This window comes from Pterocles gutturalis, unplaced genomic scaffold (assembly GCF_000699245.1).
Source record: "Pterocles gutturalis isolate BGI_N339 unplaced genomic scaffold, ASM69924v1 scaffold50121, whole genome shotgun sequence".
In the NCBI taxonomy this organism is placed as follows: Eukaryota; Metazoa; Chordata; class Aves; order Pterocliformes; family Pteroclidae; genus Pterocles; species Pterocles gutturalis.
Window position 1 is genome coordinate 13,914 of NW_010104914.1, and position 20,485 is coordinate 34,398.

General features: G+C 38.2%; 1 protein-coding gene across 1 annotated transcript in view; it reads right to left on the reverse strand.

Moving 5' to 3' along the window:
• LOC104471739 (alpha-1,3-mannosyl-glycoprotein 4-beta-N-acetylglucosaminyltransferase B-like) overlaps positions 1 to 10,686 on the reverse strand; it is a gene marked incomplete at its 5' end in the record, with an annotated part of 22,617 nt that extends 11,931 nt beyond the window's left edge. Inside the window, 5 exons of the mRNA XM_010087193.1 lie at positions 1,256 to 1,369; positions 3,312 to 3,358; positions 4,875 to 5,008; positions 6,994 to 7,134; positions 10,525 to 10,686. Coding sequence (XP_010085495.1) covers positions 1,256 to 1,369; positions 3,312 to 3,358; positions 4,875 to 5,008; positions 6,994 to 7,134; positions 10,525 to 10,686 — 598 coding nt within the window. The remainder of the gene's footprint in view (positions 1 to 1,255; positions 1,370 to 3,311; positions 3,359 to 4,874; positions 5,009 to 6,993; positions 7,135 to 10,524) is intronic.
• Between the last annotated feature and the right edge of the window lie 9,799 nt (positions 10,687 to 20,485).

The following is a 20,485-nucleotide window of genomic DNA, read 5'->3' on the forward strand; positions in this document are numbered from 1 at the left end:
AGGTAAGAGTTATTTGTATAATAAAAGCATTTCTAATGTTCTACAGTTTCTTCTCTACAGTAAAATTGCAAGGTTGGGTATTCTAACTCGTTAAGTGAATAAGAAAACAAGTATTAGTTTTTGATCTGAAAATTCCTCTATTATCAGTGTAACATTTGTAAATAATTTGATTTTCCTATAAAATTTAACGTTAACTAAGCAAAAAAATCTGTATCAATACAGCCTGAAACAAAACGTCTAATAAGTATATTCCTGTCGAATGACTTGAAGATTTTACTCATTATATTACAAACAGTAAAGATCAACAGACAATGATTATTTAAAAATCTAAAATTAAGTGCTTTTACTGATGAACAGCATAGGAACAGGTTGATAAACTTCATTTTCAGGTTTAAATGCAAACACAGATTTTTTTCTCTGCAAAGTAGAGTCTCATTTTTAACAGAGAATGAAGCTGCCGTTTGATAATCAATGCTAAAAGACCAGAAAGTAATTTGTCGGTATTTAATTAACATAAAAGTGTATCTGATTCAAAGCTAATAATACATGAAACTTAAGTATGTAAACATGTTTATGTTCTGAAAGATCTACAGTTTATCTGTAAACCCAACATACCTGCATACATACACTTGCTGATTTCCTTCAACCTCAAGTCTCAGTACTGCAGCTCTCTTGCTGCATTGTTGAGGTAGCTTCTGATAAATTAGTTATTGTTGATCAAAAGAATATTACTTTCCTCCAATAAATCAATTTTGTTAGGTTATAATCTCTGTCTCAGTGAATTTGGGGCACGTGAGCACATGAAATCACCAGTTAGGATATATTATTAACAGTAGCATAAAAAGTCCATGATCACCAGAAGTCAGGCCGTTAATTAAACCCATGGTAGTTGTTACTAGTTAGCTAAGGGGCCACATGGGGTTTCCTTTGTGTGTTCTCAGAGCTTCTCCCTTATCTGTCACATAAAACATTTTCCTACTTTTTCCTTTATGACCAGATCATCCATCTGGTTTAAAACCCGTGGGATGCCTAGAGTCAAGACCCAAAGGAGACGCCTTGGCTCTCACCTGGAAGCTGATGTGCAGCATAGCTTTTCTCAAGACCCCCTTGTGTAGTAATTTTTTTAAGAAGTACGCTTGAGGTCCATTAGCTTTGAAATACAAAAACATTATCAGCTCAAATAATGTTGACTTCTGCAAAATTTTCAATTTTATACTCTTAGAAAAGGTTGTTAGGTTTTCTACAGCTATCTTACCTTACTCTGTCCTCTGAATCCCCAAATGTTTTCTTCAGGTTGGAAAGATCTGGATAATAAGAAGCAGGAGGAGAAATAACCTCTAGGACTCCAGACTGGATTTCTTTGGGGAAGCTGTGAAGAGAAGTTTAGCGAGACCTCATTCCTCAAAAATACTTTTGAGGGCAACCATGGACAGCAGCTCCCCAGAGTTACATCTGCTCCTGCAGAAGTGGAATTCACAACTCTAGTGAAGAAATTAAGTCACATACACCGTAAATTAGGAACCAAGATGACACCATCAGAACAGGCAAGGACAGTTACTCAAAGTCACAGAAGAGAACCATGTCTCAGAAATCCTGCTTCTTCATCTATAGATGCTTACTCATATTCCCAAGATGACTGCCACAATGCAGCAGTAACTCACAACTGTCTAGAACCACACACAACTGTTAACCCCCTGTGTGAGGTCTACTACCTTCCCTCCACTTGCTCTACTCTAATCCTACATTCTAGCCAAAATGATACTGCCCTGGAGTGCGAGTTTGGTGTGGGGAGTCTGAGTCTAGTATCTGCTCCAAGGATTACCTTTTCTGTTTCAGAAGTCATTGAAAAAATGTGTAAACAACTTTGGGAATCTGACCTGGAAGTCAAGTCTCCCTCTTCCTCCAAAATATGTAAAAAAACCCTGTTCTTCCATTTTTAATAGGTATAGCATCACTGAAATAAGTTCTCATAACTCAATTCCCCATTTTCTATGATTAATGAAAAAACACTAACATTAAAAATTAAGTGCATCACAGTGCAAGCATGGTTATGAACAAGTATCTCAGTTTTAATATGTAACAGCTGACAAAGCGCCTACTCTGCAGTAACACTTTCAAAAGCCGTAAAGAAAGCATAAATACGGTGCCAGTGCTTAAGCTGCTGTACGTATTGTGCCTTCCAGTGCTCAACAGTACCGAGGAGGACTGTCTCTTCACCTTGTCCTAGCTGCAGTGCTCCAGCTGAGCTGAACCCTCTGCAGGCAGGGAGCTATTGCCATTTCTTAGCTAGCAAGCTCAGCTTGAGAAGGCTCTTGGGGGAAACCTGCGCCCTAAATACAGTCTGGGAAACCCTTGAGTGGAGCAGGACGTTCAGCCAAGCTTTAACAGAGAAGGAAAAGGACAACCTCTCCAGGGATCTTGGTAATTTTTTGCCATTGTTCTGACAGTATTCTAATGAAACACTGATGTAAAGATTGAGAGCTCTCTTGTAATCACTTTAAAGAAGGAGGGGAAAGGCTGTTTCACTTCAGGGCCTTTAACCTTGTTTTGTGACTGTTAGCTACACTATACCGTTTCTTAGGAAGCAGCTTTTGTGAGACAATAAATCTACCAATTACTGTATTTTTTTCCCAAACATTTTAATGTCATAGTTGTTCTTCTCAAGCTGTTTTGAGGTTTTTAACATGCACACGATGCTGTAAACAGCTATGGAAAAGAATGGTAACAGCAAGTGAAACTGCAGTGGGAACCAAGCCTTCATTTGATAGCTCTAACATTACTTTGGCACAGCAAGAATACCCAGCTCACGTTACCCATCACACAATAGTATTTAACATTATAAATATAATCCGATTGCTGTCCAAAATCCACTGCCTTAATGAAAAAGGGGCAAACAAGGAAACAAAACCACCCAGAAACTATGATGGGCATCAGAGCACATTGCAGGGCCATGAGGTCAGCAGGGACCTAATACATGTAGTCTCAGGTGCCTTGAATTGCATCATTAATTTCATGGGGAAAAGACTCATGTTCAAGTAAATATTTATCAGAGGCTTAAGCTGAGACCGTGCCTGATTAGTTAAAGCATATCCGGGAAATAAAAAAGGAAAAATAAAATGATATACATCCTTCTGTTCTGAATTTCACATTGTGTTACGACAGACATTATAATGAGTGCACCTTTGCCTCATTTCTTAGCAGTTCCATTTCCATACGGTAGAGGTGTAATTTATTGCAGAATTGCTCTAATTCTTTCCATAAAAGCTCAAAATGTGTTTACTAGCTGTTTGGTGTTACACTCTAAGACTTACCTGGTTTTAACACTTTCTGCAACACTGTTAACATATTCTGCATTCACCTAAAGAAAAGAAGGGGAGTTTCATTTCAAGTCACCCTTTTTTTTATTAAGCATCATTTCGTAGGGAATATTTACATGCAAACACGTCACTTTTATTCTTTAATTATTTTTATTCCTAAAAAAAAGCAATATGTTCTAGCAGCAGCATTTCTACTAAAGGACAGTATGGGGTTTTCAAGGCAACTGAACTTTTAATGTAAAGGAAGGTAGAACAGAACAATTTCCAGCTATGGTTTTGCATTTCGTTTTTTTCACTGCTTCTGCAGGAGGCCAAGCCATTTTCTGCATAAAATTCTGTTCTACAGCTTTCAGTTATGCTAGAAAAGCAGAGTCATATAACTGTCAGTAAAAAGAGCCGTTCAGGTTAGTAATCCAAAATTACAAAAAAGGTCTGAGGCTGCTGAGAAAAAGCACCTAAGCAAAATTTTCTAAAGCTAGCAGTCCTTAAAATTTATATTTAAAGTTTTTTCCTAATGTAATAAATTTATGGCTCTTAGTATGGAAATTTTGAGGACATACTTATTCATTGCTGCTCTTTCATAAAAACAGTTTTAGTGTGGAAAACACATCTGTTAACATTAAACAGTGCTAAATTTTATGGATGTGATTTCCAAAGCAATACCTGTGTTAGCAGTTCATATTTTTCTTTTAAATACACGAATAATTGTTACCAGCTATAAATTAAATTTGCAATAATTAAAAAAGACGTTATATGTACAGAAGCGTGACTGGAAAAAAAATACCAAAAACTTTGCAACTCTTTCAGTCAATAAGTTACTCTGACTTAATCCATGATGTAAATATTTAACCTGATCTTCTGAAAATTTCTGGGAAAAAGGAAAGTGTGGATTCATTATCAGTGAACACACCTGCCTACTTCTCAAGAATTATATGTTCTTATCACCTCTCCTATCAGCACGATCAACCTGTTCTAATTTATTGCATGGCTGAAAAATAGAATCTGCAAGGACATGACTTTGGGGATGGGAGAAAGGGGAGAGACTGACTCCTACAACAGGTGTTTAATCCTAAAATTGCTGAAATGGACTACGACTACAACCCCAGCTACTGTTTGTTACAAGTGCCAGGTTAGGATCGTCCACAGGGGGAAACTGTACCATTAAGAAGTTAACCCTTAGAAACTCAAAGAACTCTCTGAAGCCCTCTAACAGAAGGTTTATCTGAAAGGGTGGCTAGGCAAAGCTCATCATTGCCAGGGCTCTTCATTGGGAAACATGCAACTGTAAAGTAAGTTCTGCTCCCGAAAATTATGCTGAAGAGGAACTACAGCCAGTAAAACTGGGCCTATTACTTACTGTCGTGATCCAAGCAGAAAAGTGTAAGTCATGACCTAACTTAATACAGCAAAATATGTTCGGTTTGACAGTATTACGGTTGCAAAGCTGCTGTAAGTGACGACTGAACTAAAAAAAGCAAACTTCAGCTGTTAATGAACGCTAAGACACAAATTTCCATATTCCCGATCAACATACTGCACCTTTACATTCAAACCTACCTCTGCTATGAAGATGATTATTACGCAGTCGTTCTTTTGTTCTTCAGACAGTTCATACAATAGGGAATGCAGTGTATTCATCAGATAATATTGTTTTTCTCTTTTCACAGTAGGAATACCCATCACCAATGAGACTGCAAAGAAAGAAGTGCACAAGCAGCATAATTTCATGTCAGGTAAAGGGAAATGGAAATTACATTTTAATTTTGATTTGATGTGACCATGAGAACATCTGAACAGGATTATGCTAGAAGGTAATTATAACCATGAATATTTGCCGGTTGGTTTATTTGGCGACAGTTAATATTCCTATAGCACTATGACAGCATCTGCCTTATTACCTGGAAGAGGAGATACCTCCAGCTAAGTTTAGGTTAGAGACACCTGTGGCTGTGTCATTAGCACTGTTTTATTATCTACGCTGTGTAGACTGGATATATTTGAGAGCTTGGGAGATATTACTACCTCTGGCAAACATGTCGGTATCGCCCGCTGAGTTTCAGAAGTGGGTATTGCAAAATAAGTGCTAGCACTTGGTATGGACTTGGAGATCTGAGTAGTAAGAGTTAAGCCAACACTGCTTTAATGAGCAAGTTCACACAGGAGGTAAGCACTGTCTATCTCGGAAAGGAATCCAACTCAGCAATCTTTCTGACTGGTGTAACTGATAGGAATCCATGGCTTTGACATAACCAATAAGAAGAAGAAAGGAACTGAGGGATTATTTTTATTAAGAAGAAAGGCACTGAAATTGTCTGTGGCAAAGTCTCCACTAGTAGCAAACCTGTGCTATATTACATCATTGGATTGTAAGCAGGATGTCTGTTTTTTCATTGGTATGGGCACTGCCTAAACCAGTGACCTAATACAGCTCCGTAAACCTGTAGAATTCTTAGTCCTTGCAGAAGATTCCTATGCATCAAAACCTCAGAAGGCTGGTAAGGACGCAGCAGATTTTGAAGGAAAGGAATAGGTTCAATTACTGACTTGCTCCAGACCTCACCACCTGTGCCAGCATCACCTCAAAATGCCAAAGTTCTAGTGCTCCTTCCCAGCACATAACCTGTTAAGCCACTGGGGTTTTGTTTGGTTTTACATGCTGAAGGTCAACCTGTACTTGTTAAACTGCAGCCTTGCTATTGTGATTTTCATGTGCAAATAAATGGAAATTAAACATGGAGCATTCTTGTATTACTTATTCCTTTTCTTCCTTTTTTTTTTTTTTTTTTTTTGGCTTGCTTGTGAATATATCTGGTTTTCCAAGGGTCTCTTGCAAATAATTTTGCTGACTACCTCTGGTCTTTTGCAGACTGACATGGATCTATGGGCACTCCAGTCAGAACCACAGCACAAGGTCCCATTGCTACAACCACACCTACTAATGAGAAGACTGCAGAAAGTTATCCATTGTCATGGGCATGGCCAAGTTGGTTTTTTAGTTAAATCAAAAGTGCTACCAATGTTTCTTTATATAAAATGATTCTAGAGAAAAGTCAAAATTTCAACAAAATACAAAACTCAGCAAAATGGTTGCCTAGGTCCTTGTTTGTTTACTGCTTTTGAATGTTCTTTTTACCTATCACATGACAGTTAGGAGAAGATGTAACTTTATAATTTGTATTTTAGTTCACTGGAATTCATGATTTGTGCAGGTGTCAGCTGATTTCTCATGTGGATAAAAAAGTTACATTGAAGATTTATTAATAAATCTTTTAAATTATCAAATCACCTTTCCTTTTGCTTCTAACTTTAGCAAACTGAGTGCATCACAAATTCCCCTTGGCTTCCTCATTCACAGTAATTTTGTGAGAAAAAACATCAGCTAATGCATCTTAGCTATATGAATATATGACTAACAAAAAATAAACCTGTTTTCTCAATTATGAATTTTTTTTGCTGAAATTTGAAAAGGTTTATCATAATACTTTGGGGCAAAGACTTGAAACTGGGATGGGAGTGGTAAAAGTGCTTGCGCCCTCCCCATTAAAATGTATTCAGCTTGGCAACATTATAAAGTTTTAGGCAGAAAACCCACTCTGAACTTTGAGTATGCTTCACTGCTAAAACTTCATATAAAATATAAACATACAGAAAATATAAGCCAAACTTTATTTCCTACCTCCAGTTCTCTGTTGGCCAAAAATAACATTTGGACAAATGGCATCTTCATATTCTCGAAGGTGAGGTAGATAGTAGTACATGTTTGTAAGATGGACAGGGAGTTTTCTGGTGAGGTTTAACACTTTCCACTTCGTATCATCTTAAAGAAACAACAAACCCAGACATACACATAAAATAAAAAGTCAGCAAGGAAGTCTATTATTTCACCTGTTTTCCTCAGTCGAATACTAGCAGATTACCATACACAAGGTTATTCTGTCAGAACTATTCCTCATAAGTGATTATATGTTATATATATTGACCTCTGTCAGTAATAAACTGAGAATCACCCAGTACATCCCCTGTCCCGAGGGGATGAGGCAGACCTCCAAGCCTGAACATCCTGCGTTTCTCTGTGCCTGAACAGCTCCCAGACTGAGCCATCTTCAAACACAAGAAGCAGTTATTTTAAAAGCAGCAGGGGAAAAAAAAATGGTTTGGTTTTTGCACAGTTGGCAAGCAACTTTTTAAATGAAAAGAAACATAGATTAATAACTTTCTTAATTACTTAAATGCTTTCCCCACAATGTAACACATGGTGGTTTTCAGGGCTCAAACAGAAGTTCTCAGGTTATAAAAAGTCCTATGGCAAAAAGGACAATCAGACCCCGGCCTTTAAAATATATTTGAGAAACAAAAGATTGTAGTAGAAAAGTGGGGAATGGTTACATTTGCTTTACTAGCTTAAGACAAAGATACTTAGAATATTTATTCATGTTGAATAACTCACATGTGACCTTACAAAAATAATCCTATTTTTTAAAAATAAGCCATATAAAAAACAGATACAATTAATTCAGTGATTTCTCTTCCTTCATACAAACATTCCTGAATGTTCCAGTGGTGGTAAAAGTTCTTTAAAATAACTGTACTAAAAACTTGAACAACTTAATTCTGAAATCATTATAAAATCAATTACAAGCTTGCAAAAAAATTTGCACTTAATGTAAGATACCCATGGGGGCAGAGACGATATGCCCCATGCAATTTTAAAAAACATATCTGAATGGATTAAAATGAAGACAGTATTTAGGAAAAATAGCAAATGGTCTCTCTAATCTTTAAGAAAACTGCTTGGAAACAAAACGGAAGATTACTCCAAGCTTTATTTTTACCAGATGTCTAAAGGTTTAAAATCTTGCTTTCCTGACACAGGCAGCATATGGCTCTCATATTAGAATTCTGTCATTCTTACTAGCTTACCTACAATGTGCATGTCTTTTTTTGTCCTGAAAGAAAAATAAAGCTCCTATGAATTTATCAAGTAATTCATACTTCAGCGGGTGCCTCCTCCAGACACACTATCAGTTGCACAAAGAGGCTCATGCTGGGGCACTTTGTGATATCAGAACACCACCGGAGTCAGTTTTAGCCAACAAAATCATGTTAACAGCCTTCCAAGCTGCAGAAAAGTTGAAAACTCAGAGAGTCAGCAAAGCAACAGAAGGTTTATTGACTTAGATGGAAACTTATTTTCCCTAAGAAATGCATCTAAGATAACTCCCCAAATTTATCACCATTCAAAGTTACTATAAACAGGTCTTACAAAGAAAGACAGAGGCTTACAGGCAATATTTGTTTCTCGACTTCCAAAAGATATTCCCACTGAAAATTAGGATATAACAGAGATTCATCACTCTATAGAAAACATTAAAAAAAAATTGTGTACGAAAGGAGACCCACAACTCCTCCCACGCTGCTTTGCTATTAAATATACTGTAATTTTGCTGCATAGAAACTGGTGGTTGGTTTGTTTGTTTTATGCTACCTTCATAACTTTCCATTTTTATTTGGAAGTAGTACCTATCGAGGACAATGCAAGGGACTTTAGTTTTATTACGTACAATAAACCTTTTCATTTGCGTCATACAATAAAACTTGGTTAGAATGGGAAGCAGAAGAGTAAGTAAAAATAAAAGGAAAAGTAGTCAATTATTCTAAGAAATTTCTGCTTTGAACCCTGTGAACTGACAGCTTTAATATCTTCTGATATTCAGCTGGCTTCAATAAGAATGAAGAGCAGAGGGAAGGAGGGCTTGCACTCTCCTCTACTGCTATTACATGCACTAGGCAATAACTCTTTGTCCACAGTGCGCAGGGCTACTGGTGGCTGACAACATGGTCTCTATTCTAGCGCTTATAAGGCTACAATCCTGCCAACAATTAAAGGCTTGTTTATACGTATCTGAACAGTCCCACTGAATTAATAGTGAATACACAAACAAAAAGAGGCAGGGAAGAACAGGATAAGGAACAAAGCTGACTACACAAACCAGGAAATGCACCTTGTTCCTTCTTCCCCCTGTAACAGCCCAGGTTAATTCCCTATTTTACTCAGATACCAGCCCACCATACTGAAGGCAAATAAGGATTTTTAAGAAGTAGTTCTCAGTAGCATCCAGACTCTTTCTGAAGTCAGGCCATGTTGTGGAACGCTTCCAGTGCGGAGGTACCCCTTCTAGTTTTCCTTCTGTCCCCAGGGAAGTAGCTCTTCCAGCCTGAACAGGGAGGAAGGCAGACCCTGCACTACATCATTTCTCCTAGGGGACAGAATTGAATTGTCTCATCTGTTGTATGCAACTACAGTGTGCAGACAGATGGGAGATGTACAATAGCCTATAATCCAGGGGAGGCGTACAATAGTCTGTAAGCCAGGGATCTAATATATTTTTAAATAAGATGTTTAATTAAACAATGAGAGGATGCTAGATCACTAGAATAAACTACAGAAACCTCTCTCAAAGATTTTATTTTAATTGGCATAACTTATAAGCATCCACATTTCCTTCAGATTATTAACAAACTACTTGTAAGAGCAAAATTAATTCCAGAAGGAACATTCTTAGGCTAGAACATATGTAGCCAGCAGGACCTCATTGGGCTTCACACTTCCTGGGGTCAGGCAAGCACCCAGCTGTATGTGCTCTGCCTGCTGAGATGAGGCTGCACACCCACCACAGGCTCCTGGGGTCCTCTGGCAGGGAACCCGGCACGGGAGAGGATGGCAGAGCACTTATGGCCAGATGTCCCCCCAAAAAAGTCCCCCCACCTGGACAGGAGGGGGAACTGAACTGTGGAAAGCCTGAGGTGTGCCTGCCTTCCAGGTTAAACACAGCCCTAGTATTATTTATTGGGGTGTAATGGCATAGTAAAAGCCAATAAAAATAGCTTATTCAGGGCTGTAGTTGGCAGCAAGAGAGGGATATGCACTGTAGAAACTGGATTAGCAATATGTACAGCTTCGCCATTATGACACCACAGCAGTCTATTGTCTCCTCCTTTTTTTTTCCCCTCTCATTATCTGCTTAATTAGTAACCAATCCTATTTAAAGAGGGGCCACAGTGTTACTTCCCCATGCTTTTTTAAAAATAGAAACTTCTACGTAATGCTGATATAAGCAAAGCAATGATTTTTCTCCCCACACAAGCGATAAACATGAGCACACAAAACTTTGAACTGTTAACACAGTACATTTTTATACATACAAACCTGTCTGATTTGCTGTCAAGTTCATTCTTCTTGCAACTATACGTTTAATTTCACCTAGGGCATCGCTCAGTTCTTGTGATCTTTTTTTACTTTCCTTTTCAGCATACAGTAGTCTTTGACGAAGTTCCAGAAACTGGCTTTGGTACACGTCCAAGTCCCTTCCTGCAATGAGAACATCATTTCTTTTCAAAGAGGTGAATTATATGATGGAAAAAAAGAGAAAGTTTAAGAATAGGAGACAGTGCAGAAGAAGACATGACCAGAAGCGTATAAAAGAGGCTGTTCAAAGTTTATGCATAGAAAGAAAAAGTCTGGAAGAGAATTAAGAAACAGAGTTGAGGAAGCCTGAAAAAGAGACTTAGAGCAAAATGTGCAGGTAATACAAATCTGTGAGGATTTGCAGAGGCATTTCAAGTGGAATTAATTTGCATTTTGGATAAACAGGTTTGTTATCTGCAGTAAACCCAAGTGCTTAATTTAATCAATAAATGTGTGATTGGAAAACCCCAAAGTTTAAAATACCTAGGAAGAAAGTAGTTAGAAAAAAGTAAGCATATGATCTGATTATTATTATTGGTCTAATTAAAAATGTAAAGTGTGATTAGTAAAATGCCAATAAAATGAATGCTTCCTAAAATTTTCTAACAGTCTTAAAAATGTTTTGACCTGCAAGAAAGGCATTCATAATGAAGAGCATTCTGTATTACACAGCTATGGATGTAAATTTAGTGTTGCTGAAGGGAGGGGAAAACTCAATTATGTCAGCTGCATGCAACAAGAAAGTTCTACTTTACTAAAGTAGGCTTCCTGAAAAAAATAATTGGAGAATGAATAAATAAATAAATGGAAGGTCAAATGAGGAAACAGATGGAGAGTCCATCTTTTCACAAGTGCAGGGGAAAAGTTAAAATAAATTTCCAATACAAATCTGTTACGAGGCTTCAGGTTACAGAGCTAGAACCCCAAACCAGCTAAATTATTGGAGCACTTCAGAAAGATCCCTTTCATCAAATACTACATTGAAATACTCGTTCTTGCTTTACACTTTCCTTTCACAGCTGTGTTTTCAATGCCATAATCCAACCTTTAGTTTTTTGCTTTAGAACATACATGAATAAAATGGAAACAAAGTTTAAGCTGATTTAGATGACTGACAGACATTAATCATAGACTTCTCATAGCAAGAAAGGGATTCCAAATAGAGCACCAGTACATGTAAATGCAGTGGAGATTTATCTTGCAATTCCAAGACAAATTCAAAGGCATAAACTAAAGATACACCAATAGATGTGCATTTTTCTTTAAATTCCAATTGCTTTTATTAGAAGCTAGATAGCATCAAGCACCAAGAAAAAGTGGAGGTTTAACCCGCAGTAAAGATCCACATGCTCTTGAGAAGATGCAAACAAGAAAGGAAGAGCCCACAATCTCAGGATAAATACACATTATCACTGGATGCAACTTACTGCTTCTGGAAAGGGAATCCATCATTTTGTAATGGAGGTGTTTCATAATCAAATGCTGGAAAGTGCAGAAAATTTTGCTAAACCAAACTAAAATGGTCCTCAGTACAACTACACTATAGGAGGAATCAGTAAAGAAATTGCAGATGTATAATAACCCTGTAATCATTCTCTTTACAATTCTTTCCGCTAAGCACTGTCAGTGTGGCACAAAACTACTGCTGTCACCACCGGCCTGACATTTCAGTGAGCACCAAGTAATTGCAGTTTTATTTGCTTGCTTACAGGTGAGCCTACCAAAATATCACAGCTGCCTCTGGAAAATAAAAGGTCAATACTCAGCTGCCACTGAATGCACTCATAGAAGCTGGCATTTGTAATCGGCTTTATCTCTTTCTTCAGGCCAGAAGAGGGAAACCACATTCTTGAGTCTTTCAGAATTAAAGCTTCTGTTCAGTTAGTAGAACAAGACTCTTAGTAATTGCTTATCATGTTTGATTTTGACAGCTAGGGAAACAAGGGTTTGACAAAAGGAATGTAGTATTCACTCACCCTTAGTGAAGAGTGAATTTGTTATTATAAACATATATAGTTTGAAATAGAACATGAAATAAAGTGTTATTCGCGCATACGTAAATGAGCAATATTTACTATCAGTAAACAGCACTGGAAAGCAGTACTAAACTTTTTGCATTTTGCTGTGCAAAAAGGTACTGTCACAAACAGTATTTATTGCTCATATAATTGCAGCAAACCAGGAAAAAAAAACCCAAAACCTTAAAATCAGAAGCATTATGAAGCTACATACTTTAAATATTTAAGTAGTCATTAAGTTTACATGGATTTTTGTGTGTGTGTGGAAAGCGTTGCTCTTTAAGGATCTAAGGATCTACAACTAAAACAATTCCCCACTTGGAGAGAAGGTGATAGGGCGTTTTCATGAACTTTACGCCCTCTGGCAAGGCAGGGAGGGTCAGGAGAAAGGAGCTTCAGCTGTATCACGAAATACCACCTGGCCCCAGCAACAGCCTGACTTAGCAAAACCGTATCTGCCAGCTGCTCTATCAGCAATGGGGAGTGACAGGAGAAAAACAAAAAAATAGAAAGATGAGGACCTACAGCAAAACTACAAAAGGTACATGAAGGTACAGGCTTCTTTTCCCTTTGGTGAGCTGAAGATTAATCACTCTGCTGGGCTAAGGAAACCCTACCAGGAAATTTCAGTGAGGTTACACTGGCTAAAAGCCAGGGGAGGAAAAAAAAAACCACTAGCCAGATTCAGTGATAGCACTCAAAGCTTTTGCAACAAATTTTCAACTCTACTAAAGCATTTCCTCTGTTTACTACATGTTATCATATATACTTATGGCTACTCTAATTTTAAGAAGAAAATACTTAAAATGGTTTTAAATGCAATCTTGTGTTATCTCCTAATAGATACCTATATATAACTTTCTGCACAAGAAACTGAAACTGTTTAGAAACAATACCAATATCTAAAGCAAATACTCATTCTGAAAGTCAACTGATTATTTCTTTTAGCTCCACAGACTCGTACTTCCTATTATCATAAATGCTTCCAGTTTGGTTAACAATTGATTTCTGTCAATATCTAAGAGCTGTGGAACAATTCATCACTATCTCCTCCGAGCATTCCAAGAAAAATTAAAGGAAAATTGGGAGTGGCAGAAAGGAGGGAAGAAAACACCCCATAGTCTAGCAGTGACTCTCATTCCTATTTCTTGATTACAAGCTATACTGTTGATCACATCTGAAGACCCTTTCTTTAAGAAACTGAATTTCGGTTAATGCCCTCTTTAGAAGAAAACTATACAAGCACACTGACTGCAAAAGATCTTGTCATATTCTGCACTTTGAACCACTGCTCGCTGTTCAGGTTAATGAAGCACATTAAAGCACTGAGGAATGCGTTGCACTATCAACTGTGGCGATTTATTATCTTCCCGTAACTGATATGAAATAGAGAGACCTTTCTAAATCTTGTGATATGCTTTGCAAGCTCAGGTTTTGTTCTCAGAGTAAGGAGGAAAAAAAATCTCCCAAACAATGCCTATGTGTAGTTCAGAACATCCAGTTCTTACGCAAACACTTCAATTCAACAATGTGCTGAAGGGTATTTAAGCACCTTTCCAAATAAGGACGCCTTCCTGAATTTGTGCATGGTCTTTAAATATTTTGTTTACAGCACTACAGCACAGAATTACTTGTCTCTTCCATTACATTAGAGACAGCCAAGAAAAACTACCATAATGTCAGAAGCAGCTTCACCTGCACTCGGTACATTCACCTGTTACATTTAATCTTGGCCAGAACTCAGGTAGCGGCTGTTGAGCTTTAACCATAGCACACAGCATGTCTTAAGGAATATCTTAAAATCTTCAGGAGCCTCTGAAGTCAATCAGTGCTCAGGTTAGTTTATTTTACACGGTTGAAAAGGGAAGGTTAAGTGAGCAGGTTAAGAAGCTTCTAATTGCTTCCACTTGTCTGTCCAGTCTGCCCTTTGATGGCAACTGGGCTGCAGGGGCTATTGCTGTGGTGGATGGTGGAAGCTACAAGTAGGAGGAGAAAGATCAATTTCAGCGAGGCACAACTCTCAGCTGACTGGCTGAGCCCTGTGCCCAGCTGTGATGCAGCAGTATCAAACATGCAGGCTTGGTAAGCCAAAGCATGGGGCTTAAAATGCAGCGAGGACTCCCTCACCTCACCATGTTGTTACAGCCCTCCGCGTTGGTGTCTAACTAAGCAGCGGAACTGGGCAGCAGTATGTTCTGCCAGTGCGTCTACTCGTCTTTGACAATGTCCCATATCAGGAGCTTCAAGACAGTGGATGCCAGAGGAGGGACACTGTATTAACCCAGTGACATCAAGGAAAAGCAGTGTCGCACCAATTCTGGGGGGAAACTGGGGTTCCTCTGTGGCCACACAGAGGATCTACCATAAAGAGAATTAGAATCAGTTTCCAAAATTAAAATGAACAAAACACCTTACAGAGATGAAGGCAGATCAAAGTTAGTAACTGAATTTTAAAAATACATTAAATTGTATAATGAACATGGACTCACTGTTGGTTTTGGCGCAGGATACTTTTTACTGAACCATATACACACTGTATCTAACTGAAGACAGATAAGCAAACTTGTTCAAAGAAAATAAAAGTTAAGTACTAATAATATTTTCTTAAACGTTCGTGACCAATCCTCATTTTAGATCTAGTCTTTTCCTATATTAGAATGTAGTGAAAAGTGATCTTTAGACATCCAGTCAGAACGTCACTACACAGGAAAGGAATAATATTAAAATAAGTGGAAAAATTGATAAACTGAATGGATATTGCATGGTGTTTGCCCATAAATGGTATACTTGGTTTTAACATAGTAATGTTAGCAACACAATATAGGTTCTTAACAGCAGTGGAAAATTCTGATTTGAATATGGCCTTTATCAGATAAATAAAAAGTACTAATTTACTTCAGACAATTAAATGGTTATTGCTTCGTTCTGGTTAGTATTTTAAATATTTTTACCGTTCTGCGTGATGTAGCAACAATCACTCATTTATACATCCATTTAATTAAATGCCTGTCCACTAACTAAATTATTTCTGGGTAAAACTGTGTTCCTCAAGACTGAGCATGCAACATTAGGAAAGCGTGAAGGTCATATGTTTACACTTGCTTAAGTACAGGTTGTGATGAGACACTGCACAGTGAACAAAGAGAGGTCTCTACAAAAGCCAACAGTAACTAGTCTCATTTTGTACCTGCATCTTTATTGGATTTATGACTCAGTTCCTCTACTTTTGAGGACAAGGCAGCCACTATTCCACCTGAAGTAACTGCAAGAAGGTGTGGACTCTTAGTTCAGTAAATTACACATTTAGAAGCCAGTAAAACTGTACAGCTTTTGTAAGTCTTGGATACAAATTTTGGTATAGAACTTGGGATCAGTAAAGGCTGAAGTCTAAGGCTCAAGTCCCATTTGAGACAGTTGTTTTTTGGTTTTTAATACCTAAGTGCCCAACTGCGCAAAGAAACTGAGTAAGCAACCAGTGGACTGGGGAAACTCTTAACCTACCACACTGTGCATTTTAGCCACATCCTGACTGCATGTTGGGGCAAAACCCGGACGTGCAATAACCTCCGCATGCCCTCAGCTCCGCTGGAAGGAAATGTATGCTTGAAGGCAAGGAGGGAAGATTGAGCTTAGCAGTCAATCCCCTCATTCGGGGATTGTGAAAATGGTGAAAACTCTGAAAAACAGCAGTTGAACACAGCCTAACAGGCCTAGAGAACAGAGGAAAATTGGCTTCTGCGTGTTTATAAACCTGATTCAGCTGTACTGGCTGAAATGAGAATGGTGTCATTTAAGACTCCTTATCAAACCTGTCAATTTGCCACTATTTAATTGAAGTCTTGAGCCAGAGTGTGCCAGTTGGGTCTGGACAGAAAACCTGCAAAGAACTTCATCACAAATGACAGTCCTCTGGGGAGCAGCACTTGGGCACACAGCCAGAGCAGGGGCTGGCCAGCTGAAGCAAAGCTGTTATCACTGTGAGCAGAAGATTACTGGAAATAAAAGTGTAATCAGCTGTTTGGGCTAGCACCTATGTTACAGTGTTTTAACTGCAAAAAAATTACTTTAATCAGAAATACCTTTTTAAGCCTTCGTACCCCTTTTCCTGTGAGAAGCTTTGTGAAATAATGAATAATTTAGTAAAAAATTTTATAAACCTTAAGTATACTTCTGTGAATGTAATTAAGTATGAACAGTTTTTCCTCTTCTTCACCCCAACTCAAAGGAATAATTAAAGAAATCCAGGTTTTGCAATGTTTGACTCCACACGTATATACTAACATGCTTCAGTTCTTGTGACATCATATTTTAGCATCACTTTCTCCTAACTTCCAGACAAAGCTAAGTTTTAATTTATTCAGATAAAGTATCCCACAAATTTAGGTGAAGAGGACAGCAACACATGACAAATCAATTCAAAGGGATCTACTCTTGTAACCTTTATAAGCAACATGAAGAGGCACTGCCACAGGAGATGATCTGATTTACCTCCTTGCTCTGACTTCTGAAACATTCACTGTTATTCAGCCAAGACAACAAAGTCACTTTTCATTCAGGAATAGCCTTTCCGCCAAAGAAACATTATGGAAGTTCATTATGAGTTTATAATGCACTCTTGCCTTCTTTGCTGTTTTTCAAGTAGGAGGGGAAAAAAAAAATTTGCTACCTCCTTACATTTACTTTTGTATTTTTGTATATGTGGTATTTCTTGTGAATTAATATTATAGGACAAACAGTAGCTAAAACTGTGTGAGAGTTATCACTACATATACTGTATGTTGTAGACACTTTCCATAATTACTAATCTAATATGAAGAGTATTTACATGTGAGCAAATACTTTTGGTCAGGTGAATTAACAAGTGGATTGTAACTCTGTTGCGTAAGAGTAGGAACATCTGCATCATCCTGACAACAGCCTTTGCTATCCTCAAACACAAACTGTTTGCTTCAGACAGGTGTTGCTTGGGGCCCGAGGAGGGACCAAAAAGTTCACAGCAAAACCACGCAGGATGTGGAACAGGTATTGCTGCAGCAGTCCATCTCATTATCGCTAATAGCAGCCCATGTTCGCAAGTACTCTAGAGGATGCTGAAGGAATCACCACCCAAGTTTAGACAGACAGTATCAGGTTTTGCTGAAGATCTGGTGATTATCAATTCTCTTTGTAATTACTTTTATCTTCCCCCCCCCCACTAAAATACCAGCCTATTTAAAATGAAACCTCTGCTTATATTTATAAATCTCTGGAAAAAGGAATATGAAAACTTCTTTATAAGGAGAGTTAAAATGTATGTAATATTATCCACAACAGCTGAAGTCTAGTGACTTTTGTAGATTCTGAACTTTCATTTCTAAGAGCATAAGTGATGCAGGAGCATCTTCCCTGCTGTGCCAGTTCAAGTTACCCACGCTCGAGTTAAGTCTCACAACGGCAAGTCAACGCTCAGGCTGCACTTTGTAGCTAGCAGCAGTACCAAACAGGCAGTTACTTATTGCTGTCATTGACAGCAAACACATTTCAACTCAAATCTCTCAACCTAGCTAGCCTCTCAGTATAAGGCCTTTTAAAGGTTGCTGGCTTAAGCTATTGATTTTTATTTGCACAGAAATCGCAGCAGAGACAATACCTTATCTACACTTCAGGCTAATACTCTAGGGCTGAAAGGCTGTAAGCCTGCAGCCAAACTGAACAATAGTTTACAGGGCTATTACATACTTTTCACATCATGGAAGCACTTAAGAGCACTAGTCTTGAGATAGGATGCCCTGTCCTGGTCGTGCAACAAACAAAAAAGACTATTTGCTATCCTAGCATCTCTATAATTCAAGAAGCAACAACTGGATAGAAACTGGAAGGGAACACTACAGACTACTGCTGCTTAGAGCAACGTGCTGTAGTCAAAGATCAAGAGCAGCCTGAACATTTTAATGGGCGAAGCAGAGAAGGAAACCGAAGTGGAGATATCAAACACAAGGAAGCAAATGAGCAAGAGAAGAACATTTGACAAATGAGTGAAAGACATGGGAGTGACAAGCTGAGACAGTACTTGACCTCTCAGAAACAGGGGGGTTAAGTGAAGAGGGCATTAGAAAAGAAAACAAATATTGCAGTTTGGGATGTGAGAAAGTGGGAACTCCTATAGTGCTCTAGGCATGTCAGTGGAGAGGAAAATTCACCAGAGAGGAAGAGGACAGGTTTAACAAGATCTAAGCGGAGGTATCTGCTTAGTTCTCTGTTTTCAGAGAAAAAGATTAATTTCAAACCACCTTCTTAAATAGATGCTCCATGGCAACAATAGAGCATTAGTTGGTTTGCTCCCAGTTTTTACCTCTCTGTGAAAAAAGGTAACAATATAGGTCTGTTCTTGGGGTTTTTTGGGTAGAAGGCTTCTGTCTTCTACCAGCACACAGGAGCAAAGCCTATCTTTCCAGTGAAACAAACTTAAGTCATTCACCACATGCTGTTACCTCCTCCTTTAGTTATGAGTATCAACTCTTTTATTTATACATTTCTGAGATTTACTGAGCTTAAGAGAAGAGTGTGTCTGTGAATACTACATATTGCCATTGGTAATGGTTAAAAGTTTGTTACTAAAACAGGTGCTAATAATAATAATTAGGAAAATGATAGCATCTGAGAGGAATTAGTTACTATGTTTACTGTGGAGGAGGTGACAACTGTGGAAACAGAGAAATTAAAACAACACATATACATATACACCACAAAACATATTACCCTTCCAACAAAAACCAAATCAAAACACCCCAGCAGAAAACACCAGCAGATCAAGGCCAAAAGAAAGCAGAATGAAAATGGAATTTCAGCAATAAGCAGTCGCAAAATACGAGTCACCAAATAACACGGTGATAGGGGTGGTAACTGCAGATGGGAGAAACGCTTTCATTCTATCTTCTCTTGGATCTTAGTTTCTTAAGACCCGCCCAGTTTTTACTTTTCTCCTTGCCCACCCCTAGCAGGATTACCACTGAGAAAAAGCATCGTTTTAAGACGAACAACCGTACAGTTGACCAGAAATAAGAAAGGCAGAAGGATCAGCACTGTCTCAACTCTATTTAACATTGCATTGCGGGGCCAAGATCTGTTATCTACTGACACCTCTTTGTTACAGAAACAATTAATATAAATAAATTAACAGCTAGTCAGAATTCTGTATTCATCACAGAAATTACTAACTGGCATATTCTAATTCATCTGCATCTATAAAACCAGACCTTTTGTACGGGTGTGTACAGGAAGCACTTAAAGGTCCACTCTCTCTCCCTCACCCCAAACAAACTGTCACGTAACAAGCCCCGTCTGCAGGCCTGAGAAGTACTATCTGGAGAGATCTTCCAATTTATTTTTGGAAAATAGCATCAGTTTTATCTTTCCTATGTAGGCTCAGAGAATTTTAGACATGGCTTTCTGTAGATCTATCCAACATGTGCCACCTATGTAACCTATTAAAAAGCTATTATGTAATTTTAAAGTCTATAAATAAAAATACAAGAACTCAAGTATTTTTTCTCCGCAACGAACATTGTGTTCTGGTGCTGGAAACATACACATGGAAAAGTGACTGTACAAGAGGTGCAAATATAACTGCAGAATGGATAATGCTACTTTGTCCTCCCTAATATTAAACCCAAAGACACTTAAAAAGCGACAACCATGACAATCACCTTCAGACTGGTTCTTTCCATCCAAATGTTAGCAACGTTTATTAAAATTACTTCTTAAATTTGAAGAATTTTTTTAGTTTGACAGAGAAATCCAATCCTCTAAACTGTCATAAAAGCTCGTAACTTGGTGCTCGTAAGCCATGACCCTGGGGAACAAGCCAGACCCGCACGCTCAGCCTTATGCACTGCAGAACCTCCCACTCGCCCCGGTTCCTCTCC